The sequence below is a fragment of the Moschus berezovskii genome, chromosome 8 (assembly GCF_049115385.1).
Source record: "Moschus berezovskii isolate FMDL1 chromosome 8, NW_MosBer_1.0, whole genome shotgun sequence".
In the NCBI taxonomy this organism is placed as follows: Eukaryota; Metazoa; Chordata; class Mammalia; order Artiodactyla; family Moschidae; genus Moschus; species Moschus berezovskii.
In genome coordinates this window covers 17,579,999-17,607,992 of record NC_142467.1, presented here as the reverse complement: position 1 = coordinate 17,607,992, position 27,994 = coordinate 17,579,999, and the positions used below count along the sequence as shown (strand labels likewise).

Genomic DNA, 27,994 nt, shown 5'->3' with positions numbered 1-27,994 from the left:
AAACCTTCTTTTTAAAAAAGATTTAAACCCACAGTCCCAGTTGTTTGTTGTTGTTATCATGATTATGATGGTTATTATGTCATCCTCCTTTTTGCACTTGATCTGATGAGAGAACTTTTTTTAAAGAGTGTGAAATGAAGGACACAAAGACAGTATATCAATGAAAAGAAGAAAGTGGCCCTTTTAATGAGAACTAAAGAAAACCCAAATGTAGATGAAGTGTACCGTAAAAGCTGCTTCAAAGTCCATCTTAATTCCCTTGGGCTCAGCCATCACAAACATGTGATAATTGGGAGTTCTGCAGGGAGGTAAGGCCGCTGTGGGGTGGGAAGCCTACACACCGCACTTCCCTGCCCTCGAATTCCAAATATATTTCAACCAAGAACTTGGAGACCTTATAGAACACAGATTTGGCTACTCAACTTTCAAATGCTATGTGCCTATTAGAATATTTTTTTTTTTTTCTTTTTGAGTGACTGGGCTCACAGAGGGAGCTTCATCCTTCACCCCACTTCACCCCCCAGCAGGTCAGAATATGCTGGGCCATATTCTAGGTTTTGACTATTATTTTGTGATCAACTCTGTTTAATTTTCTATTTATTTTCGGATCTCGGCCTTTCTGGATCACAGAAGTCCCCACAAGCAACCCAGCAATAAATCTGAACAAAAATAAGACAGATTTCCTCATCGATGTGTAATAAAGTTAAAGGACATTGTTTTGTCAGACAAGCGCTAAGTAGAAAATAAATCTCAGGGTCTGGGGAAACAAAACGGAGCGCTGCTGGCATGTGTGTAAATTTACTTTTAAAAGCAATAAATCAATGTTAAATTAAACAGCTGGGTACCCTGTCTAGGAGAAGCTTCCGTGTTTAAGAAGATCTTGATGGGAGAAATGTGCTATTTAACTAGACACCAATCACAAAAAAAAAAAAAGTTAAATTTTTATTGTGATCTGAGGCAAAACTGGCCTGGGAACTTCTCTGAACTTCAGAGAGGAAAAGGGGAAGAGGAGGCAGTGTGAATTTTACCTACAATTTCCATCTTCAGATCTTTACATGTGTTTTGAGGCATAAGAAGACAAGGAGGTTTCATAGAAACGTTTTAGATGTTTTGTAAATTGTTGCTTAAGCTCCTTACTGGCTTAGGTTTGTTAAGTGGGTTATGATTTTAGGGGATTTTTTCCCTGTAAATACTATAACCTGTGGAGATGTTTTAATGAACATTTTGAGTATATTCTTATCTAGCAGTTCCTTGATTCTCAATGTGCTTGTTTTGCACAGTAAATAGATTAGCAGAAAATAGAGAATTGCTATTTCATATCTATTATGCCATGCCTTTTTTCACTGAGAAGCAAACCTGAGATTGGGGTAACATTTAAAACTCATTTGGAATATTTTAATATTCATTTCCTAAGGTTTTTGTTTGGTTGGTTGGTTTTTTTTTTTTTTTACAAAACACTTCACTGGGAAAATTTCTATGTGTGGGGTGGGGGCAGGGGACAGAACAATAGAAAACCCAAGCTCTGCCTTCTGTATTCTGTGAATCAATGAGTTATTATAAAGACAATATTCAATAGCAGGAAATTAGGAGTAGTTTAAGGCTAACATGTAGGTACATGGATTTCCCCCAGCACCAATCTGTTAATGAAATTCCGGAAAGAACCAACAGAAGTACTTTAGAAAGCAGACATGAGATGAACCCCTTAGTCTTTTGAATTCAGACCGACTTAAAGGAAAAACATGGCATTTTTGCCTATCCAGAAGCCAGCAATTTTTTCTTGATTTTCTTCACATCACAAATCTCAGAAGCTGTGTTTTGTTAGCTCAGTTCCATAGAATATTCATATAATTAGGTAACATCATTCAAAACCTTAAAGATGGGGAAGTGCTGTTTTCCCCCCTCAAGCTACAAACTAACAGGGCTATTTGGCAGCATGCTGGCCACCTTTGGACTTTGCTTCAGCCAAAGGAGATATCAAAGACCTGGTTGCCTGGAGAAGAATAAAGTTATATTATTTATATTTTGAAGGCAGCATCCAGTTTCCATGAACAGCCATGCCTTGTTAAGGAAATCTGTGTCTTATGCCACTCAGAGATGGCTCGAATCGCCTGTCAGGAGATGTCTAGGCAGCCTTGTAAACTCAGAATGACTTCTCAAATCCTGCTAGGATTTCCCAGCGATGTGCTTTCCTCTGCGCCGAAGCCCTGGGAGTCATGTCAGCCCAAGGTGAGCCTTTCAGGCACTGATCTTTGTCCCCATCTGGAAAGGAAGGTGCAGAATTAGCTAGCCGCCCGCGCTGGTTTTGGAGGTGGGGATGGTGGAAAGGGAAAGGCCGCTTGTTCTAATTAAAGACAATAAGCAACCCTGTGAGGAGCTGTCCTTTAGCCTTAGCTTGAGGCAGAAAGGGTCTGTCTCACCTCGGTAGTTAAGTCTGTTTGAGCTGGCTGGTGGGGCGAAGAGCAGAAACCCTGTGAGTAGCGCTGGGTTCAGGTGAGACAGGGCCAGTGGTTAAGTCGCAGCGAGTGCATCTCAAAGCCCCGCTTTACCTCCCAATTCCCTAGCTGCTCTGTGCTCTGTGCTTGACTTTGATTCTAACTTTGCTTGCTAGATGGCGCTCGGTGTCTCAGGACTTTGCATTTCAGAATTAAAGCAGCTTTTTAGCACCGTTGTTCTCAACTAGTTGTGGGCATTTGATTAGCACTGTGCTGGTAATGCTATTACTGCCCTTGTTTCTGTCACCTTGTTCACTTTTTGATTAAGGTAGCGCCCAGATGGGAGCTGCCCACCTTCATCTGTGTAATAATAAAATTTGGTGCAACTCTGTACCTGCACATTTATGGCTCAATTACCAGTTCTGATGCGTTTCAAAAAGCACTTGGGTAACTTTTCCTCCAGTAATCTGATTGAGGTTTTCAGGAAGAAGATAAATCAGCAGGTCCAGACAGTTACAGCCCTTGAGGTTTACCACCAAGAGTTAACCTCCCGCTCCCACCACTAATATCTATTTCCATTTCAAGATGAGTCAAGCTAGTCTTAGGAAACTTATTGCTTTGATTTATCATTATGGTATAGCATGCATTGATTTTAAAGTATTATCATTTGTTTAAAGACCAAATACTAAATTTCAGGTCCATAAAGAAATGTGTTTCAATATTAGTGATATAAGCTACCATCAAGCTTGTGAAGGGTGATTTGTGGATTCTAATGTATATTTATTTTAATCACGAGGTGATTCTTCTCAGATATTCAAAACACTTTAAAAAAATCCTTTGTGTGGAAGCACAAAGAGACAGAATACCAACAGTTCTGTTTCTGATGGGAAAAAAATTAGGATGAGCCAAAAGGACCTGTATATTGTTTTGTCGAATGAAGATGTCACCTTCACAGCACTCACTGCTCTCAAACCATTGTGTGTCCCTAAAAGAAAAGGTTGCAGGTGAGGAAGGCAAATGAGTGGGGGGGGGGGACCCTCCATGTAGATATTTTACAAACATTTTGACAAAAGAGAATGTAACTTGTTACTTGTCTTTTGGATTCAGAGAACTAATTTGTATAGAAATGTCCCATCTTCAGGAAAATCGGTAACACTCAGAGCTGGGTGGTTTGGAAACCTTTTGTCAAACCATGGCTGCTTTGGTGGAGAACCCCGCAAAGCCTCTCTCTAGGTGTTAGGCTGAAACTAGTAGGCGCTGAAAACCTAAAGCGGAAAATTTACAACTTGATCAGCCCCAACCACAAACCAAAAAACCTGCTCCATACGTTCCAGATTAAGTTAGGCAAATGGCTCTCATTTTCTCAGGGTTGAAAGTTGATCAGGAAAATTCAAAACTGAGTAAACTGTGCTTCCAGTGGATCACCGGATCCTCAAATGCTTATAAATCCCTCCCAACCACTTACTCAAGAGAGTTAATATATTTTATTACCTTCTTGAGAGCTTAGTTTACAATCTCCGGCAAATTTAATCCAATTAGGTATTACTTTCCAGGAACACATATAGTTTTAAAAGTTGGGTAAGTTGAAAAACTAGGTGCATTTTCTTGTCTAATGTTGAACTGCTAGAGAGCTAATGTGTAACCCAGTTGCTTTAACGCCTTTTCTATTTCTTCACGTACACACCAACTTTAAAAAGCAGAAATTAAACTGTTGGATTTATTTGAAACTTTCTTTAAAGTTTTATTCATCAGAGGTGCAGGTGATTTTTTTTCACAGCATGAGACAAAATAAGAGAGTGTTACCCAAACCTTTAATTATGTCAGGAGAGACTGAAATCATGATTTTTTTAAAATGGGGGTAAGTATATTTTGCAACCTCCCTGTGGTCATACAACCATCTCCCAGCTCAGTCATTTGATGATCAGTCTGGCTATTAAGATGTCTTGTAAGCTAGTTTAGAATTACCTCCAGATTCTCCAAGATGGCTAGCTCCCTAGGCAAGTTGCAGAAGATGGAGCCTGGCATCAGACACCTTGGGTCCCTTCTTATCTCGGGATAGGAAGTCACTCCCTATTACCTACCTGAATTTGAATGATCATCCTGCAGATTTTAACTAATATTGTCATGTTGAAGTTTGGTAGTTATTGTTTACATGGCTGTCCTCCCCAGGGGGTCTTGGGAAGTGTTTAAGAGATTACTGATTTCCAAGAAACCAAACAAAGAAATCTGTTCTCTTATAACATGTGAAATACACACTATTCTTTAACTAAATAGTGTATATTTGACATTGACAAATGCGCAAGAGACAGGAAACTTATTTTAAATGACTTTGAAGGAGAACAAATAAATAGGACAGAAGCAATCCTCTAGAAGAGTGGTATTGGAATTAAAGAAAAAGTTTGGAATAAGGTGAATGGGGGCAGCCATCTATGCTGTAAAATGGTTTAAAGTTTCATCGAACACATACAGGCGGTGAGCAAACATCACTGGAGAACCTTTCAGGGGGACCTAATCATTATCACTCAGAGACTTGATTGTGATTTGTCTCCTTAAAAGGAGTTTTCTTGTACTTCTTTTCACCATTTGTTTTTCTCTGGCAAAGGTGGTGCTGAAATATCCACACAGGTCTGGGAGTTTCTGATTTACTTAGACTAACCCAGAAAAGTCATTCTGAAACTGTGTCAAGAATACACTTTTTTTAAAAAAGTAAGAAATTCCTGATTAATAAACTAGGAATCTTAGCCACTCTGTCCCTAGGTCATAAGGAAAAAATCTCCAGTCGAGGAAAGAGGTTCCCAAAAACCCAGGCTGAAGGCACACATGTTAGGCACCCAGGAGTTCAGTAACTGCTCTGGACTTCCTCCAAATCTCCACAAGTCCCCCGAACCAACAGAGGAAAGCCCCGTGTCCTTCACACCTGATTCCCTTTCTTGTTACCGAACCTCGGTAGGTAAGAATAAATTTACCCAAAGATAAAAGCTCAATTCACAGAATAAGCTCTGGGAAAATATACCAACCAAAGACATTCAAACATCATCTTGATATTTCAGTTGTAGTTTCACCACTGGGAGGTGAATCCTGGTCTAGAATATTCGAATCTCCGAGTCACGATTATTCAACAGGTCCCCTTTGCTATCCTGCACACTTCAGCGGCCACACTGCGTTTGCCTAGTTTTCACAGGGTCATGCCGCTAGTTTAAAATAGCTCCCAGCGTGGCTGAGTTTCTCTTGTAGCACAGAATTGTCTTAGAGTTTGGACAAAACGACTCTTGAGACCACAAAATTGACCAAACTATGAGAAAAAAAAAATTATCTTTGGGGATAACTCAGCAGTGACTTTGCACACCGAAAAGGGAGCAAACATTTTGTGCAAGCAGCGCTGTGTGAGAAAACAGACTAAATTGTTAACCTATGAAATATTTAATATTCGTATGTCATAAGAGATAGAACAATAGAGTTTTGAAGCTGAATTGAGGAATTCAGAGAAAATTTTTATTGTGATACTGTGGCAAATAGAGGATCATTTTTTCCTGAAACATATTGTAATTCACTACTATACAAAGGCAGTTTTGTAATCAGTTTATCGAGGCTATTTTAGAGGAAAGAAACCCCCTACCGTAAGATATCAAAATTCTTTCCCCTTCTCGCTTTCCTGGCCCTTTCTGGTCAAGTTTGGATCAAGCTGATTTGAGACGATTTTTGAAAAATCGATATTTTAATAGAAATTTGGTCGTCTTGCCTACTCGGAATGGAACACTTTCGTCCTCAAAGTCGATGCAAAAGAGCAGATGATTAGGACAGGGTTCCGGCGGCAGGGAAGAGACTTCACTCAAAGTCCAACAAGTGAGGCAAGTTTCGGTAAAGGAAGGTGCACTTGGAAATCTTTAAAAACTAGTCTTAAGCGTGCTGACTTATATGTTGCTAGGGAGATGACGCAATGAAAAGACACCAGCGGAAAGTGATCTTTATTGTACTTTGCTTCACCCTACGGTAAAACGGAGGTCCAAACAGGGAGACCTGCGGAAATTTGGATCTTGGAATGGAGGTCTGAAAGTAGGAAAAGAGGTAGTGGTGGGTACTAAGCCAGTGCTGTCAGATAAGTTTCTGGCAAGCTCTTCAGAGCGCCGCGGACCAGGCGCCCGCTGCAGAGCCACCTGCTACCGGGAGGGAATGAACCAGCACCTGGGCGCACCCCGGGGAGACGGCTCTAGCCCCGGACAGAGCCGTGCAACCGAGGGCCCAGTGGGTCTGGACGTACAGCTCTCGGACCACAGGTCTCTCGTGGCTGAGATCACCAGCCCAGGGAGGATGAAGCTCATAGTACAGAGCTCTTAAAGCGGTGAGCCGGTACAGCTCTGGCCAGCTTAGAGGTGGTGGTGAAAAGTTGGTTAAAGTCGCGGCTAAGACTTCTACTACAAGCGACTGAGAGGGGCGCTGCTTTCATGATGAAGTGGATGCAAATTCGGGGAGCAGGCAAATGGTGTGTCAACTCTGGGGCACTCTAGTTAACACCGGGCACGGAGCAAGCAAGCCTCTCCACCCACAAACTCTGTAGACTTTAAAACCCACTGTCGCTTTGGGCTCAGATCGTAAGGTTTTGAGCCAGATTCCTACGGTGAGGGGGTGGTCGGAGAGAGGAATCAGGCGAGGGCTGGAACTTCGGGGTTCTGGCGAAGGGGAGCGGGAAGGGGGCGCGCTGGGTGCTGTCCATGGTGCTGGGAAGAAAGCGGCTTCATTTCGCTTCTTTTTGCGGCACCCAAACCGAGCTCAGGTGTAAAAAAAAAAAAGACGGAGAAACCGAAAACTTCAGCGGCACAGATTTTTTTTTCGTCCCATGAATGTGGAAAATACGCATAACGATGTATAATTTAAACAACTCCCTACGATAGTTCTACCTTATTTCTCTGTCTGCATAGCTGAGTCAGCAGCGGTAACTGGTCATTACAGGACGGTTTCCTCCTTAAAGTGTTCCAGTTTTTCAAAGTAATGTAATTATCAATTACTGACATACAAAGTAAAGAGGAAGGAGGAAAGAAGAAAGGGTGATTTGAGACTTTAAACATATTCAAAGGCACTTAGCTATTTTCAGGTTTGATATCATATACTAATACCACAGCATGACTTACCCGTTAGATAATGAGCTTACTGAGAAATTATTTTTAAAAATATCATATATTTAAATAATCCTCTAAACTTCATGCTAGCCAAATACTGCAGTTATTTTGTTAGCAAGAATAAAAGAAGTGGTTTATCTACTGTTTTGTGTGTGTGTGTGTGTGAATCTGAAATGGCTGATTTCACTTTAAGTTTCAAAATGGTACTATAATAATTGCATTCTCTTAAAACAAATTTGATTTCCTAAAAGACAGGTGTCCAGAAAGAAAGCAATATACAAATAGAAAGTATTTCAAAATTAGAATAAAGAACTAAATAGAAACATTGCTTATCTAGGAAGTAGAGCACACTTAAGAGAGAAAAAAACATACATGTGTAAAATACATGTTTTTTTTTACAAAAAGTTGTGTGTATATGTGTGTGTGAAACTATGTGACAAATTTTCAGATAGAATATTAACTATTTAACCAGAAATGTGAAAAACATGGCTAATTGTGTTAACATGAAAAATCTTAGCCTTAGCAACTTGAATCCATGTGACAATGAAGAAGGGACAAGAATTCAAACAGCTGACACAGTGATCAGCAGCAACTGACAGCATCTCATTTGATATTTGATATCAAGCACTAGATCAATATTTGTGAGATCAATGCAATTTTAATGGTTTTCTTTTGAAACTGTATGAAAGCCAAATTGTGACACTCTGTGCTAGAGTTATTTTTAGAGATGGCTATTCCAGGGGATGATATTAAGTAATTTACTGAGGCAAAGCAAAAAAAAAAAAAGAAAGCAACGCCCCCCTCCACAAAAATCTCCAAACCAAAACCACCACAACAAACCATCAATATTTCTTCAGTTGATAAATCCTGATTATCAGTACCCAGAAAAGGTAGGAACATTCACTGGAAAAAAGCCATGTAATTATAGTTAAAGAAGAAAACAACCCTTTGGGAAACTATTTGGAGGTACATGAAGATGAACTGAATCAGAGTTACCTTTTTCAGGCACAATGGGATTAGGTAGTACTTGAGCAAAAATAAATGAAAATGATAAAAAGAGAAAGCTAGCCCTTTCAGCTATAGGGGCAATTGCTCCATGTGTGGAATTCTGTGTGAAGTAACAGATTTTTCTGTGTCCTAGGCAGAAGAGAAAACTGAGACGCTTATCTGAAACCCATCGTGAGGTCCCACAAAGGTCACATGGAGGAAAAAAAAAAAAGTAATTAGGCATACATAGTCTATTATTTTCCTTTTAAGTTTATACATTAAAAATAAAATGCAAATTGATCTCAGAGGCACATAGGTCCCCAACCTATAAATCTTTAAATAGTAATCAAGAAGGGTTCTACTCTTTATTTTTCAGTCTTTAGTGCTTAGTCAGACAGCAATGTTAACTCATTTGCTTACCAGCTCATCCTGACAAAAAAAGCTAAACTTGGGAGTTTACAAATTCAGTTTTGAGGAATTTTCACCCAGAGGAATCCAGGACAAACAGCAGTTTCTGGGGAGGGAGTGAAGGGCGGTGCAGAGGGAGTGTGATGACCAGGGCAACATTTGGAAACGACAGCTACAGGTCGAGGTGGCTGTGCTCCTGAAGTGGACGCTCGAGGTTTTCCACCAAAAAAGAACAGTTCCCACCTGTAATTCAACTTTAACTAAGAATTTGGGAGACACTGGTTTCTTTTTTGCTTGACATAATGGGACACTTTGGGAAATTTCAGATGCCTGACCTAAAGACTTCTCCCTCTCCAAGACAGAGAATGAAATACTTGAGAACTATGCAATTCTTAAGATTTTTAGCTCAATGTTTCTTTTTCTAATGTTTTTCTTGATGAAAGCAAATTACATGATAAGACATTGTTAATTTATTATTACTAACAGATCACGTTTAAAAAAGACATTGTATTATATGCTTTTAAGTGAAATACAGACCTAGTCCTTTTGCAATAGAATTAAATCATGCACTTAGTATACTCCTTAAGAGCCTAAGTAAAAGTATATCTTCCAGGATTTTGAATAACTCCACAACAAACACTCTCTGCATGTGTCTCTGTGTTGTATTTTATTACAAGTCTGGCTGATTGCCTATAAACTAAAGACACCAACAGTTTATATCAACTCTTCTTTAATGAAACAAAGCCAATCTTAAACACTTACACACATTACATACAGATAATTTACAGATGCAAATGAACTTGAGGCATTCAAAAATATTTATTACAATGTCTTGCAGAATTTCAACATGAAAAATTTATTTAAGACAAAGTAAATTTACAAACAATCCTCGTGACCAACATATATGGAATGCCTACTAGGTTACTTGCACTGAAAAGACATACACATACTGTATATGCTGCCTGTCCCGGTGGAATGGCCATATATACCCCATGGATGGATATGTACATGTAAGTGTGTACACATAGACACAGACACGTATGCATATATACATATTTTTCTGTTAGGTCTTACAAAAAACCCTGAGTAGTTCAAAAAAGGAAATGAACTTTATATTTAATAGCGGTTAATTTGGACTTCAATTTGGCTCATCGTAATTTGACCAATAATTTTTTACCTGATAGCATGAAGGGCAATACTTAGAATTTAAAAGTTTAGCGTTCCAAAAATGCTGCTCTTCTTAAGCCACTTTGAAGTAATGCTAGTGAGTTTTAAGATCCAGATCTACATGTTAATCTCTAGTTTTGCCTTCAAACAGAATTCAGTTACAAAGAACTTGGAAAGATTTTGAATCTATTCAGGAGAGGAAAACTCTTTAATTTTCTGAGGAGTAAAAACTCCCCAAGAAACTTCATATAGCTTCTTAGATTTTGCTTAGCATACGTGATAAAACATTGATTGTTGCAGTTTGGTGACCCATGAAATTTGGGGGTTAGTTTTCTCTTCAGACCAGAGCATATAATTATGCAAATAAAGAGCTGTCACTGATCTAGTGAAATACTCACAAACACATGCACTCTGAAATTGGACAGAAAAGTGAAAATGGTTGGTGATGTGATGGTGCCATGGTTTGTTTTCCTGCCAAGTTTCTATCCAAGTTCATTATTCAAATTGTAAACTTTAAAAAGAGACATATCATTCGTGGGGGTGTTGGTTGTCTTTTCATTTCAGATTCTTTGTATTGGTACTGCAGGCTGGCTACAAAGTACAGTTCAACATTATTTTACCTATGACAGTCTCCCATATTACCCGATGCATTAGCCAAGGAAGAAAAAGTGGAATGATCTGGAAAGAAAAATGCAGGGCCTCTCTAGATTTCTCTCTAGAAACATGTTTCATGTCTGTTTCAAATAGAACTCAACAATACAAAGAATATAGTGAAAGGTTTTTTTTTTTTTAAACAAATCTCAAGGCAAGGGACTGGGAAAAGTTGCCTGGAAGGCCTCATGGATTAAGTCAAATTTCCATTTTCAAGCTTTTTTCCATTCAAAGGGAAAAGGCTGGTCACTGCATGATATCCACTTAATGGTCAAACTTTCAGGATGATTTTCTCCTATCTAGCAATTAAAGCCCACTACATAATATTTGGTGACTTTAACCTTTAAGGTTCATTTATAATTACCACTCCTCTAAACCTTTGTGCTAAGAATTAACAAGAGTTCTTGAATGTAACCATGCTCTTTGGCATCAAGGTCTCCCAATTCCAAAGTTACCATTGCGCAGGCTGTTGCATAATTTCAGATGTCACAGAGTTCCACTGAGAAGGCTCATGTCAGACCACTGACTGCTAAAGACATCACTACATGAAAGATCAGTGGTGTGAAACTTTAAAAACATTGATCCAAATGAATCAATTAAATCAACATTCATCCCTCCTAAGTGTGAGGTTTAAAACTATCATTGTTGCCTTTTTTTTTTTAACCCTACATAGATTTTGAGATAAACGCTGGAATGCTTTGATGGCTACTTCTATTCTCGAATCTCTGTTAATCGACTTTGTGCTATTTTCCCCTTTTCAACATCTTCCACTTGGTGTACATTCTTTACTTTTAGTACAGTGCATGACAGTTGCAGTGCTTTAAATCTAAAACCGCCTAACAAAGCTGACGCTTTAGGTAGGGTAGCTTTAAGCTCTGTGAAGTGTTGATTAAAAACCCTTTCCCAGACTCAAACTGATCTTTTTGGAGATTAATAGAATATTAGATAAAAGGAAGACGAACAATTCAAGAGACTCCCACTCAGTCACACTATACAAGGAAGGAAGGAAGGAAGGAAAGTATTCAATTTTTGAAAGGGGGTACCTCCTGGAGTCTTTTATTTTATATTATTATACCTCCTAATAAGTAATCATGAAATAACCACCACTATTATCCTTTTTTGCCACTCATATTTCAAAAATTAGAGTATCTTACATTTAAGACTTTTTTTTTCCTCTATAGAGGCATAGGCAAAGTTTTTGAGAAAATTTTAGACTTTCTGTAATAGTAATCTCTCTGAAACGAGCCAGGATTACAGACAACCTGTCAGTTTACAGTTACAATCTATGATTACAATGGGAGATACACATGTGTCTGGATTGGAACCCCCCCCCCACCCCAGGTAATCCAGAGAAAAATGAAAAATTCTAATTTATTAGCACTGATAATATAGGAAACATTATTTTGTCATCCACACTCTCTCAAAGGAGTTACAGGTTTTAAAGAAGGAAAAGCTGTGTAATACATGTAAACAGGATATTTTTAGCTTAGAGGTAATAATACATCCAGGATCTATATAGGGATTTGGGAACAATTTAATCTCAGCAGACTCTTTTTGGAAAACACATTTGTTTACCATATATATAGTAAAGTATATGGTATAAAATGATAGTTTAACAACAGGCTCTAATTTCCTTGTAGCTAAGGAGATATTTCAGGTCTTAAAAACAAATGTTAGCTTTGTGAAAGTTCCAACCTAAAGAGTAACTCAACTGAAGTTAGGATATTACTTTACAGCAATAATAATAGTAATAATAAGCAGCTATAAGGTTTAAAATATTAATAAATGCTGTCCCATCATTCTTTTTAAATTTCTGCTTTTATTGACCTCTATGTGTGATAAAAGGAACTTCTGAACAAGAATAACACGTCACTGGATATTGGGAAAATCGTTTATTTTAAAATAGTAAACAGAAATATCTCATATATAGGAAACTTCTGTGCTTTAGTTTTCTTCTGGTATAAACAATAATGTAATCCAAGTTGAAGCACAAGGTAGAAACTTGAGAAAAGAGCAATTATTACAAGTACATCTCCTCCTTCCCCACTCAAATATCCATGAAAACCTTTAACGGCTGTAGGGTTATGTACCTTAGAAAGCTCCAAAGCCATGATCTGCCTTTTAAGTTTTAACAGGACTATTCTGAACCTTAGATTTATCAGCAACTTCTTGCTTCCCATTACACTTCCTTTAAGAACTCACTATATAATTAAAAAAGAAAGATAAAAGCCCACTTCCAAACTTTAAACCTCTACTCTGCTGAAAACGTGTCTAAAGAAATCAGAATGGGAGATCAGAGCAGAAACTTTGTTAAACCTTATCTCGTTCAAGCAGGCGGGCTACTACCAACTGACTGTTGTTATTCTGGGAAAATTGAGGTGAATATAATATTTATAGCAATAAACCTATAATCAACAGGTTATAAAAAATTCTACATTACAAGGAATCTTACCAATAATCAGCTGGAGGTCTAGGGTGGGTTGCCTAGCTCTCTCCCGGTTGCAACAGCTTAGATCCACAAGTAGAAACTATATTTACACAACTTAAGTTTGCAAATAGCTCTCTATAGATAGTTAAATAAGGCCTAACAACCCAGTAGTTTTAAAGGCAATTTAAACAGTGATTTACGCCAGTTACCAGTAAAAGTTTTTAAAGAGAGAGGTGAGAAAACTGAAGAGAAGGAATAGGAGTGATTTGGTTTATAACCTGAGCGTATTTGCTCTAATTCAGTTGTAGAAGCTTCACAAACTGACTACTGTACAAGTGCTGATTAAAAAAAACAACAATAAAATTAGTTCCCTGTGAACATTTTCAGATACTGAAAACACCACACAATTTATAACACTTTGAAAAATACATACAATCCATATCAATTCTCAAAGCCTGTCAGTGGAAGGTACCATTAGTTAACACAGTTCACCATTACTTCTAAAACAGAAAAGATTGCAGACCAACATGCTTGACATTGCTGGAGTCATACATTTCAAAGACTTGGATAAAATGATGTTTTTATTTTTCCACCTATGTTGTTTCTGCTAAAATAACACCAAAAGATATTCATATAAGACTACTGAAGAAAGATCACCTTAACTTAGCATCATTAAAATTATGAGAACTAATTAAAGCACTTGTGTACCGAACACAGATACTATCAGTTTTAAAACTTGCTGAAATCGATTTATAGTATAAAAACAATGAGTTTTTTTTTTTTTTTTAGTTACTTTTCTGAGGAGTCAGACAGTCCTAAGTCATTTTGGGTACATTTTATCATGTCCTCAAATAAGGCAGGCATATTGTTGCATATACTTTAAAAAAGGATGGAAAAATATTAAATTCAGATCCTCACTTATTAGAAACAGAATCTTCACTAGGTAATTAAATTCTACAAGCAATTAAAAAACTGATAATGTTAAGACTTAACATGTGAATTTAAAAGTCAGCAAAATCTTAACTTATTTTACCTCATATTTCACAGTGTTGTTGGCCAGATCTTAGCTGGACTAAAAAACTTAACTGTTGAAACTGTAGGGCAAAACCTTACACAGGTGGTGTACAAATTATACCATTGGGTTGGGAGGAGAAAAGTCTTTCACACTGTTGGAGCAGAAAACTAAAAGAATCATCTTAGCTCCACTAAGTCTTTCAGAAGGAAAAGGTTCAAGAGCACACAGGTTCGTTTTCCTGATGAGGATAAAAAATTATCTCCCTAAAAAGGCGTAACAACCCCCACCCCCGAAGCTCAGAACCTATCAATCCATTCAGGATTAACAACAAGAACAACAAACTTCCTCTACGTTAAGATTTAAACAAGACTCAACTATGCTATCTAAATTACAATGCTACCCAATACACGCTGTGTATTTTAGAAAGTAAATTCTAATGATGAAGTTGGAAATTTCACTGAAAATGAAACCTTTCACCCATATACTTAAACGATTTGCTCATCATTATGCATTGGTTTAAACACTCTCTTCTGCGATTAGAGATCTGTGTAAAGTCTCATATTCATCTGGCAAGGATTTTCCGCCATAACGTGGATTCGGTACTTTATCGTGCTTTTTTTTTTTTTTTTTTGGTATGCGTGTGCACTTCTGGACTCAAAAATAAGATTGTTATGGAGTGCACAAGTTGCCCTCCCCAAACTACACAGTACACCACAGCATGCATGTTCTGAATTTGAACTTGGCTTTGCGGCGTTTGAGTTTGGTTTTGGATGGGGAATGGTATAACTTCTTTAAAAAAAAAAAAAAAGACGTAAGACGTCCTTAGGGAAAATTCTATTGAAAATGGGAGTTTTTAAAAGTCTAGAATAAAGTTTGCTTGGGTTCGGAGAGAGAAGAAAAAAAAAAGGTTCTATTGAAAGTGGGAGTTTTAAGTCTAGAATAAAAAGTTTGCTTGGGTTCGGAGAGACAGAAACAGGACACGATTCTGGGTAAAGTGTGTGTGTTGGGGGGCGTGGGAGCGGCGAGGCGACGGCGGGCGATAGGACCGCGCGGACGCCGCTCACCCCGCAGCGCCCGCGCGGGCTCCGTCGGGACCGTCTGAGGCGCGCGGGGCGCGCCGGGCAGGGCGCCGTCAGCCTCGGTCGGCGCGGAGCCGCGGGCTCGGCCCGCAGGAAGCGCCGGCGCGGCCGGTGGACCCGGACTGCTTTGACAGTTGCGCTCATCTAGAAATAATGCCGAACGCCGTTTCGATGTGTCTGTATATATATATCACGGCCCGGCGGCCCGAGGGGGAAAGCAATCTAATGAGGGCTGGGGGTCGGCCCGCCGGGGTGTGTGTGTGTGCGCGCGTGTGCGTGTCTGTGCGGAGTGGTGAGGCGGACGGACGCCGGCTCCGGGGGCGCGTCCTCGGCCCCCCGCCCCCCTCCGCGTCTCGCTCTCGCTCTCCTCTTACAGCTCTTCGTGCTTTATTCGGTGCGAGCGCCGCGTCAGAGCCGGCTTGGGGGAGCTGCTCTTGGCTTCGGAGGCTTCGGTGAAGAACTTGAAAATGGACGGGAAGCTCTTCCACGAAGTGAGCTCGTGGCGGTCGGTGCCTGAAAAAACGCACAGACAGGGGAAGGGGTGGGGGGGTTACGCGGTGGCCTCGCGCGCCGCCGGCGCGGGAGGAGGGGCGGGGGGACACGGGGCCGCCGGCCGTCGGTCCCGGAGCCCGCGGCCCCCCCGCACCCCCCAGCATCCACCCCGCCCCTCCGCGGCCTGCGACCCCTGGGGACCACCCCCGTACCTGGGGGCTTACGTGGGTCCCCCCCGCCCCGGGGGGGTCTCGCAGGCGGGCTCCGCCGGCGAAGCCCGGCCGGGCCCGCGGCCCCGGGACTCTGCCCTCTCGGGCTGGAGCCCCCCCAGCGCGGCCCCCCCACCCCTGGTGCGCGGCCGCGGCCCGCTAGTCTCCCCAGGCGCGGCCTCCGCCCCCTGCGGGCCAATCGAGGCGCGGGGCGGGGAAGGGCCACTCCCTCTGCCGCCGGGGAAAGCCACCCACCGCCCCCAGGCCCGGCGCGCGCGCGGGGATTGGTCTCCCCGGCGCGGCTCGGCGTCCCGGCCGCTGCCGCACCCACCGCGGAGCACTCACGGTTCCTTGCTTCCCGAGAGAAGGAAACACGTCCGAGTTTAGTGTCCCAGCAGCCTACGTGTTTTTTTTTATTTTTTAACAGATCTTAGGGGGCAGTTTCATAGGAACTAAACAAACCCCCCAAGTGGTTCAAGGCAGTCGCTAGTAAAACAGCCTCTAGGTCCCCCTATGTTGTCAGGAGGAATGCAACTCACCAAATGAAGGTTAAGTCCTCAGTTTATGGAGCTCTTTTATTTTACTACAGCTTCTTTTCTGTGGGCTTCAATTTCATGCTAATGTAAATTTTTTTTTTTTAATAAAATCTTCAGTTTGAGACAGACCAAAAAAAAAATAATAACATTGATGTAGACAGAAGAAGAATTGAGGTCGCTAAGCTGTTTTTGACTCCTTGGGATAGCTCACATCATTTTACTAATAGCTTTATAAACGGAACACTTTTTAAATTAAAAAAAAAAAATGACAGCAACAAAGACTGTCCCCCTAGAAATAATGAGTGAATAGCTTAGAAACGGTTGAAATCTCTTCCTAGATCACTCAATTATGCAGAGGGACACTGCCTGGAAGTCTCTGGATTCGGGGCCTCTGTCTGATACTTTAACATTGTTAATGATAATTCTTTAGTCTGTAATAGTAGGTCATTGCTATGGTTACTCGACAATGGTGCAACACTTTGCTTTCCCCTTCAGCTATTCGCTGAGTCCTGGTAACCACATTTGTTGCCTAGCAACAGTTTTGTGACAGTATCACAATCTGGGAGTTACAACAATAAGGATGCTATGGCTGCCTCGACCAGAGAGCAGAAAGCTATATTCTGTGCCTGTGACTTAGCTGTGGGAGCTGGCCTTACTAGAGAGCCCCGCTTTTAACAGGTGTCCTCAGAAGGATGCTGTCTACCCTCCTGTCCTCTACAGATTGGCCTAATGATCTAGTACTGAAGTCATATCTTTGAGAAATATCCCCCAGCACTGCTGTGTTCAGACTGAAAAATGAGGTCATCTTTCCATTTGCTTACTCATTTTGGGCAAAATTCAGTGTTAGTCAGGGGAGAAAGAAGATGAGTGTAGGTTTATCCTGGCAAATCCTAAAGTGCCTGACTGGATTTTGATGTCTTAGTAGAATTCTTGGGGAAAAAAATTATATATATATATGCATGACTGCATCAATAAGTGTGTAAAATTTCAAGTTCTTTAGAATATATTTAACATCCCGATATTTATTGTCAGTATATAACTTTCACTGATTAATTCAGCTAACAGTCTTAAAGACTTCCTTTGAATTTGGAGTCACCTATATTCTCCAAATACAAAAGAAGTTTGTGAGCAGTTCTAGATAAGCTCAGACATACCTACTTTAAATAATATTTCGTGAATATGTTTAAAGGGGGCCCAGTTTCTGGACCAGTTTATGAGATGACCAACGCTGTTTTTATAGTCTTGTAAGTCCAGTTTCATTTCAATAATAATTATTAGTAGCACTTATAATGAAAAAACATTTTTAAGTCAATTATATTGACTATTCTCAGATGCATACTACATGGAAACACCCATCCCCAAACACAATAGGAAAAAAAAAAAGAGGTGTTAATTGTCTCTTTTCCTTCTCATTTCCCATGCTTACAGGCTCATTTGGCATTTCCTCCGTAGTGATCACACTTAGACTTACTAGTGTTATCAAGGCTATGATGAATTTGTAAGCTTTCTTAGGGAACTCCTCTCATAATTCCTCCCACCCCTTGAAAACCAATTCAATGTATAAATCTAGAGGGACCTAAGGAGTCAATGGTCTGAAGCAATTTTAACTCCTTTATTTTTTTTCTTTCCTGGTGACAGTCTTTCTGAAGGATGAACAAATTTCCCTGGTGATCAAGTCACTACAAAGGCTTTTTAGTTTTAGCTTACGATGACTCTCTGCTTGATTAGTCTTGGGCTGAAAAGACCAAAGTCCCTGAGATAACTGAAGACCTGCACTAGCTCTCAATATTTACCCTTGCAATTTAAGAGAATAAATAATGAGAATGTGTGCTCTGTCAGAGGAAGGGAAATTGCTAGGAGTAAAGTAATAAGCAAGGTGGGTTAGAAACTGAATTATGGAGAATGAAGTGGGGGAGGGAGAATTCTCCCTAAACTAAGGAGTGGTAACATAAATATATAAAAATGGCTTTCTTTTCTAAATTACTGAAAGTAGATTTTTAATAATTTAAAAATAGCATTTGGAAATTAGATAGTTGCATGTCCATCTGTATACACATTGCAAAAACATGTTTGGAGACCATTTCTGAAAATTCAAGGCCGAAGTTCAATCAAAATATTCACAAATTAGTATGAATATCCACCCATAGCAATACTAACAGAACGGAAACTTTGGAAAGCAGCTTTCTAGTAATTAAAAAATATACCACTTTAGGGGAACTTCTTCCGTTAGGATGGGAACACAAGGCCATTATATCATCTATTCATAAGAGGAAATAAGGGGGAAAAGTTTAGGGTAATTGAAAAAGCAGCCATTTATTAATAAACTGCAGTGATGTGTAGGTAACATGGAAACTAGTCCAGTCAGCACTAACTATGTTACTTGAAGGAGATAAACATGGTTTTATAGTCTTCTTTGGTCTTTGCTCTACCACTTTACCCTTAGCAAAAACTCCTCTTTTTAGGGACTGTGAACGTCTTTCTACTTTTCAAACTCCCATTTTCCTAATCTAAGTTATTCCCACAATGAGGAGATAAAGGGTTTTCCCAGGTTGATCTTTGTATCCCTTTAGACTGGCAGGCTTTCTCTTACTGGATGATTCACCTTTGGGGCAAATTCAGTTTCCTAGTCCATAAAATCAATTCAGTATCAAAATAATTGTGCAGGATCTCAGTTCTTTATTACAAAAAACTGCCCTTGCTCAGTCATAATCAGTGGTTCTTAATGGACATGGTAGTGGCCTCTGGGGCATTTTGGAAATCTGTAGGAAAATTTTTTGGAGGTCAAGACAACTGGGAGGAGCTGTTGGCATTTATTGGGAGAAGGCAGGGGAGATGGACATCCTTCAGCTTGCAGGGCATTACAGCATGAAGCATTGTTCTGCAGTGTATATGGTTTTCAAATGTTTCACCAGCTATTCATGTAGTTGAAAAACTTGTTTATGGGCTTAGAATTTAGATTTGTTTAACAAAGTATTCTGGCATGATTTTTTAATATAACAGAATTTTCCAGGAATCAGGTACCATGTAAATTGAAGGACTTTTGTGCTTTGTGTTGTTCAGAATATTACCAAGAACGGATTACTATATGAGAAATACCTCATCACTGGCCTCACTGCTCACAGTTCTTGAGCCACTGATAAGCGTACCTGCGACTGGCCTGTATTTGTAGATGTAGACTTCCTGGTGATCCGATGCACAGGACCCATGCAGGTTTTCTTGAGCACTTTAAATAGTGATATGCATATTATTCTTATTATGGGTTATTTTTCTTTTATTTCCTTCATAATGTTAACTAGGGAAATACAATAATTTAGCAATCTTGTCAGTAGGTGAATTATGTTATCTCTAGAATTTATTTAAGGATAGTTAAAAGCACAATGAAATATTTGTTAAGATAGTATATTTTTAGATGATCAAGGGTCAGCTTAAATAAAAATGAAGTTAATTCTTTTTCACTACATTAGAGATTAATTTCACTATAACCTGAACCCTACTTACAGCTAGCTCTTTTATCCTTACACAGGGTAGAAAGTGCCTTTTACTTCTCTTATTTAATGTTTCTTCCACAAATACTGTTTGTCAATGACATTATTCATTGTGAAATAACCAAAAGGTAGTAGATGGGGGATCTTCCAATTAAAATACTACACTGAATATTCTTTATCTCTCAATTGTTTAAAAAATGAACTACAGCAAATTTCAAGGATGTAGAGATAGTACAGATGGTCAAAAAGGTTAGAAACTTTAAGTATAAAGGATGAGACTATAAGTCATATGAGGAAGATCAAATTGCTAAAATGTGTCATGTCTTCCCGGAAGACTATATGTGTCTTTTATGTATACAGACACATTACACATACAGCACACATTACAGTGTCTTGTAATGGAACTGAGAAGGAAGGAGGCTACATTTATGTATCAGCATTTAGAAATTAAACAAGAAACAGTTGGAAATAGCACTGACAGTGGAATGCTCAAAGAATAGCATGCAAGAAGAAAACATTGCTGTCTTTTGTCTTGTCTAATGCCCCTTACTTCTTCCTATGATGACTTTAATTCAAGTGTTTCTTGCAAATCTGCCTTGTCCATACTCCTCTTCACTTGATATTAGTGCTTAGAATTTTTTTTTGGGGGGGGGCAAAAACTATGCCAAAATATGCTCCTGAGTTAGCAGCCAAAATCCTGATGTTTACTTTGGTAGATGGAGACTACTCTGAAGCTGTACCTCATTGTATGCAGTAGATGTCTTTAAAAGTTATATGTAAATATAATTTCTGTAAATAGAATATTTTTAGAGGAAGAAACAGGTTATCTACTTCTTCAGTGACTCTTTTAATAAAGTGAAGATTTCTCTGGGAAAGCAAATAATCTTCAAGTGACATCACACATGGCGCACATGTGCATGCACCCACACACACAACCGGATTTTCCAGAGGTGAGGTTTACTACTATAATATGATGGACAGTATGAGTAAGGTCTCACTGAAAAGATAATTTAGAAGAATTTCTTGGCCAGCCATTCAATATTCTAGTTATTGTTAGTCACCTTATTTTACATGGTCTGAAACCAAAAGGTCGTGGAATAATTTCAACAATTTATGCATAATTTACATTTTAGGGTCTGGTTTAGAATAGGGAATATCACTATTCCCAAAGTCACCTATGAATATGAAATATCCTTTTTAATATCTTTATTTCAGGAGGAAAAACAACTATGTTTCCCTACCCTCTCCCTGACATCCCCCTCCCCTGCAAAATAATTTATTTTTAAAGAAAAAAAAATGAATAAATTTTATATGCTTCTTACGGTAAAGGGGGAAAGGAAAAAAAACAGAAAGATATGAAACACATTAACAGGATAACATATCTATGATACTTTCAAACTGACAAGGCTTGATTTTAAAAATTGATCTTTAACAAGAAAAAGAAATATGAGCAATTAGGAAGTAATGAAGACCCTGTCAATATAGCTATGTTGATAATAACAGGTAAGGGAATTCTTGAGAAAATCTAATATATAAAAATCAGGAGGTCTGTAATATGCATTATTGAGTCCCAGTGGGATTAACTAATGAATTTATGAGCTCACCAGTGGTTATTTTTAGAAAGCTATAAAGAATTAGAGAAATACTAGAGCATGGAAAAATAATGTGCCTTCTAAAAAGAAAGAAAACATATATTACTACTAAAATTCATTACAAAATGAATTCTAGAGCTTCCAAGAAGAACATCATTTAAAAGAATAAATCTACCGATATTTGAACACAGAAGAGCTCCCACTGGTGACTCTCCAAGTGAAGGCACAAATGTGAGACTCAGTCACATGGGGGTGGGGGTGGGGACAGCGTAAGCAAAGCGGGGCGTTCACTGAGACTGAGGAATCTGCCAAAGCAGCTCACTACACGTGTCACACGGCCTGGTTCAATTACTTGTATAAGAAGACACAGGCAAGGCTTCGATTGCTAACAACACTGCAAACCCATTACGGCTGAGATTGTGTTGAGACCCTAAAGGCAAGTCATCACGCTTGACCAGAGATAACAGGCTGAAACAAAGACAAACAAAATCAGTGGTAGAAACTTCTGGGTCATTCGCAGCTTCTGGGAAAGCCTGTCCTTTCCTCCAGCCTATTTTCTATATGTCTCGTCTATGGAAGGGGAGTGGGTGGTGGTTTGGGCACTGGGCAGCTTAAAATTCAAGGAGACAACTTTGGGAAGCAAACTTCTTCTCAGGCAGAGTAGAGAGCCTGCAGTTAGCTATGGCTCTCCAACACTAAACCTGGCAGACCTCTCTAGTACACTTCTCCTAACCAATAGAAAATGGACACATTTTAGTTGCTTTAATTGCTCATCAAACCCAGACAGGTGGTGTGGAAGTCCGTTCTTTGGTTTTCATTCTTGTCTTGCATACTACTCTTAGTGTTGTCACAAGGCCTCGCCTCCAGGAATATTAGTTCCCTGTAAAATCTGAGCCCAGCTGTGGGCAAAAGTTCTCTTTTTCTAGGTTCCCTTGTCATTTTCAAAAGTAATTTTATCAGCTCTGTGATCTACTGTGTAGATCACAACAAACTGGAAAATTCTGAAAGAGATGGGAATACCAGACCACCTGACCTGCCTCCTGAGAAATCTGTATACAGGTCAAGAAGCAACAGTTAGAACTGGACAAGGAACAACAGACTGGTTCCAAATCAGGAAAGGAGTATGTCAAGGCTGTATATTGTCACCCTGTTTATTTAATGTATATGCGGAATACATTATGCGAAATGCCAGGCTGGATGAAGCACAAGCTGGAATCAAGATTGCAGGGAGAAATATCAATAACCTCAAATATGCAGATGACACAACCCTTATGGCAGAAAGTGACCAGGAACTGAAGAGCCTCTTGATGAAAGTGAAAGAGGAGAGAGAAAAAGCTGGCTTAAAACTCAACATTCAAAAAATGAAGATCATGGCATCCGGTCCCATCACTTCATGGGAAATAGATGGGGAAACAATAACTGTGAGAGACGTTATTTTCTTGGGCTCCAAAATCACTGCAGATGGTGACTGCAGCTGTGAAATTAAAAGACACTTGCTTCTTGGAAAAAAAGCTATGACCAACCTAGACAGTATATTAAAAAGCAGAGACATTACTTTGCCAACAATGGTCCATCTAGTCAAGGCTATGGTTTTTCCAGTGGTCATGTATGGATGTGAGAGTTGGACTGTGAAGACAGCTGAGCGCTGAAGAATTGATGCTTTTGAACTGTGGTGCTGGAGAAGACTCTTGAGAGTCCCTTGGACTGCAAGGAGATCCAACCAGTCTATCCTAAAGGAGATCAGTCCTGAGTATTCATCAGAAGGACTGATCCTGAAGCTGAAAGTCCAACACTTTGGCCACCTGATGCGAAGAGCTGACTCACTGGAAAAGACCCTGATGCTGGGAAAGAGTGAAGGCGGGAGAAGGGGCAGACGACAGAGGATGAGCTGGGTGGATGGCATCACCGACTCAGTGGACATGAGTTTGAGTAGGCTCCAGGAGTTGCTGATGGACAGGGAGGCCTGGCATGCTGCAGTCCATGGGGTCGCAAAGAGTCAGGCATGACTGAGCAACTGAACTGAACTGAACTGACCAGAGGATCATACGAGCACAGAGCTCTAAATAAGGAATGCAGAGAATCACGAAATAGCTATTTCCACAGGTTTTTGATCATATTATTCCCAACACGAGCAGCAAAGAGCTTTCTGAACCTGCTTCTGTTCATGAGGGCTAGTGCAGCTTTCTAGATATCTTGTCAGGCTTCCCTTTTCTTCCAGCTTCTCTGTGGTCCTAGCTAGGTACCCACAGCTTATGGCTGCCAGTCTGACTTTGTGTTTGTGTAAGTAAGAGAGAGGTGGGGAGAAAGGGAAAGGGAATAAGAGCGGGGGAGGAAGGGAGAGAGAATGCGAGAGAGAGAGAGAGAGAGGGGAGAGATTGAATGGACTGCAAAATACTTTCCTTATTTCTACGCAAAACAAAGTCATTTACTAGTTCAAATATCTGAATCTTCTGTGGTCCTCTTTAGTCAACCGTGGATTCTATTCTAGAGGATATATTTTGTGGGAAGTTTTTTCCATGGGTCCTGTGAGTGATTAATTTATACATTCATCCACACTGTGTGCCAGGCACTATTTCTTTGGGCTGGGGATGTGGTGGTGAGCAAGATATACAAAGACTCTGCTCTTGCAGCATATATGCTGGTGGGGAATGACAAGCGATAACCAGGTAACCCATGAACCTGATAATTTCAGAGTCAGAAGCACCGTGGAAAAAAAACCCAACACAATGGCGGACATGAAGACAGCCAAGGGGAGGAGAGGTCATCGTTCATTTACACTTGGGGGAAAAGACTTCTGACCCGAGACCAGAACGGAAAGGGGGAGCCAGATGCAGGTCCGGGGAGGATGCTGTAGGCAGGGTCCTGGCAGAACAAGGGTGGGGGGTGTGTGTGTGGAGGTGGGTCTGAGCAGGGGACGAGCAAGTCACAGTCAAGGAACTGAAGGGTCAATGCCTGGAGCATGGAGCGTGAGGGGAAGGTGGAAGACGATTCAGAGAGGTGGGTAGCCTCCAAGCCATGTGAGGCGTCTCAGGCCACAGTGCAAGGTTTTGATTTTATTTTGAGTACAATGGAATTAATTTAATTTTATTCCAAATACAAGCTACACAGTTTCATCAAAGGGGAAATACAATTTGCACTTAAAGAGTACCTTTTTTTTTTTTTTGGTAAAGACTGAATGGATTATGGGGGAGTTGGAATGATGGATTTAACCCTCTCTGATTGCATTCATCAACTCCTCCCACTTCTAGATCATTCTGTGGGGCTCATTCTCCTCCCACACACTTCAGAGTATAAAACACAGCTACTGCTGGTTCCCATAAGGTGAGTTATAGCAGAAGGCAACAGTAATATGCAGTTAAGAGTTGAAAGGCAGCCTAATAAAATATTTCAAAGTAGTAGTTGGATTAGAAACAGCATTTTCCTAACAACTGTGCTCTTCTACGCTGATGCTGCTGGGTTCTTGATCCTCAGGGCTGGTGTGTGTGGTGGGAAAGTACCAGGCTGGGAATGTGCTCTCCCAGTGTTCCATTTCTGCAGGCCGTCCACAGGTGACTGTGGGCTTCCTCTCCAGGCAGGCTTTTCCACTTTCTTCACTTCTATGAACAGACAAGCTTCTCAGTCGCCTTTGATTTTGTTTTCGCTTGTTCGCTGACTCCATAACCAGTTACCAAATCCTGACAGTTATACCTCAGCCAAGTCTTTCCAATCTCTTTTTCTTCCCTTTCCATTCCCCCGTTACCAGTCTGGATTTAATAACCTATTACTTAGCCTCCAGAAACTTCCTCCTAACTTAAACGTCACTGCCTTCACCCTCTTCTAGCTTGCACCCTGCTACCAGATGAAAAATTCTAAAGTATCCTTTGTGTCATAGACCTCTTTCTCTGCTCAAACATATCTAATTTTCTTCATAATCTTTCAAATTAAGTAGAAATTTCTCCATGTGCTTTAAAGCCCTCCATTCCCTGGATTGAGCCTTTTTTCTGGGTTTAATCCATCAACTGTTTTTCTATAAGTATCCCCCATTCTCCCAGGCCCAGGCCAATTGACAATTTTTAAACCTTTTCCAAATCTCAGGGTCTGTGATTCTGAAGTCCAGTCAGAGAAGAGATTGATCACCATTGTGAAGTTTTTGAAGGCAGGGGTCAAACTTTACTCATCTTCAACACAGATGGATCAATGTACCCTATATTGAAGTGTATAACAGCTTTTAGAGTCTAGAAATAAAATCCTCTAAAATTGGAATGTAATAGCGGTTGGATACTCCAGATATAACTTTTGGATATAACCAAAACTGAAGGGAGTAGAGTGTTTTTCTTGCTCCCTCCAACAAACTGATGAGGTGGGTGGAGGTGATCCACAGCTTGTTAGTAAGTAGCTGATAAGTATAGAGTATCTTGTAGCTCTAGTTAGCTAAAATGTTGTCCCTCTCTAGTAAATACAATTTATTAGCATCAAAGGACGTTTAGGACAGTATCGGAACTGAGAACTTGCAGAGAGTCAAACTTTAACTGTTAAAGAGCATGCATTCCCAAGATGTAGTGGGCTTGGTTCAAATTTAGATGCAGATAGAAACATAGCAAATATAAGATAGTAAAAACGTGGAAAGCACCCAAGATAAAATTTCATCTAACAGCTCCATTTCACAAGTGAGAAATCTAAAGTCCAGAGCAGCTGTGACAGGCCATAGCTATACAGACACTTTGCTGAAATACAGTTAATATTTATAAATTGACTAAGCATTATAATAAAACATTTTCAGAAGATATGTCTTATTACTTTCAGATTCAGTTCAATATTTACTTCCTCTAATAAGACTCCCTTGATTAACCTTACCCCACACCAACCACTTCCTTTCTTCATGTTTCAGTGTTTTGTGTATATATAGCATATACTGTGTTATCATATACTTACTTTGCTTAACTAGTCATTTCATGTATGAAAATACCTTGTTTTATCTCCAAATTCTTTGAGGGTAATGCCTCAAAACTTTTAATTCCAGAAATCACAGCTCAGGCTTAATAGATATGTGTTATATAAAAACCTGTCCAGAACAGAATTCACCAGAAACCTGATACTTATTAAATGGTATTAAGATATAATAAAACATAAATTCGTAGATGTTTTCTCTGGTTTTGGCACTATTTTGATGATGGGTCTTATTTTGAAATAAAGGAAATGGAAGCATATGGAAGATCACAGCAATAAAAACTGGTGACTTTACAAAGCAAAGTGCTACTAGTGTTCTGAATACGTAACGTGAATCAGATGAACCTCTGTATCTACAGCGTCATTTTATATTGTTTCGTCAGACTCTCAAAAGCACAGACCTCTGCTGTGCAGCCAACAGGAAGAGGAGGTGGAGGAAAGACAAAGTGGTAAAGTAGCCACTGTAGACTGCCCCAGTCACTTAATGATTTGGAATTGTACTAAGCCTGTATACACTAATTTAGGGAGAACGGATATATCTACAATACTGAATCCTATAATCGGTGACTGTGATACATCTTGCCATTTATTTAGATCATCTTTAATGTCTCTTCATGCGACGAGTTGACTCACTGGAAAAGAGTCTGATGCTGGGAGGGATTGGGGGTGGGAGGAGACGGGGACAACAGAGAATGAGATGGCTGGATGGCATCACCGACTCGATGGACGTGAGTTTGAGTGAACTCCGGGAGTTGGTGATGGACAGGGAGGCCTGGCGTGCTGTGATTCATGGGGTCGCAAAGAGTCGGACGCGACTGAACTGAACTGAACTGAATGAAGGTTTATCAGTTTCTCCATAGAGGATTTGCACATTTTTTTGGATTCATTCATTTATAATTATACTTTTTATTTTTAGATAATTATAGATTCATATGTGGATGTAAGAAATAACACAAATGGATCCTGTGTCCTATATATGATTCCTGTTATGGGAACACCTTATAAAACCATAGTTTAATATGACAACTAGGATATTAACATGCTACAGTTAAGCTACAGAATTTTCCATCCCCACAAAGATCACTCATGTTTCGCTTTATAGCCACATTCACCTTCCTTCCAGCCTTTCCTTAACCTTTGGCAACCACTAATCTGTTCTTCATTTCTAGAATTTGGTCATTTGAAGAATATTACATAAACGGAATCATGCAGTTTGTAATCTCATGGGACTGGCTTTTATCATTCAGCTTAATTCTCTGGAGATTTATCCAGGTTGTTGTATGAATCAATAGTTTGTTTCTTTTTACTGCTGAGTAGTGTTCCATGATATGGATGTACCACAGTTTAACTATTCCCATTTCAAAGGATATCTGGGTTGTTTTCAGTTTTTTGGCTATTATCAATAAAGCTGCTCTAAATATTCATGTATGAATTTTTCTGTGACATAATCTTCATTTCTCTGGGATAAATGAC

At 39.8% G+C, this 27,994-nt stretch overlaps 1 protein-coding gene across 3 annotated transcripts in view; it reads right to left on the bottom strand.

Annotated features, from left to right (window-relative positions):
* Positions 1 to 2,125: 2,125 nt before the first annotated feature.
* ARB2A (ARB2 cotranscriptional regulator A) overlaps positions 2,126 to 27,994 on the bottom strand; it is a 422,973-nt gene continuing 397,104 nt past the window's right edge. For 2 of the 3 annotated variants that reach the window (XM_055429376.2, XM_055429381.2), the window contains one exon: positions 12,637 to 15,794. In XM_055429376.2, coding sequence (XP_055285351.1) covers positions 15,652 to 15,794 — 143 coding nt within the window. In that variant the 3' untranslated portion in view covers positions 12,637 to 15,651. Of the gene's footprint in view, positions 2,260 to 12,636; positions 15,795 to 27,994 lie in introns of those variants that run through there. The other variant, XM_055429378.2, reaches the window with a different exon arrangement.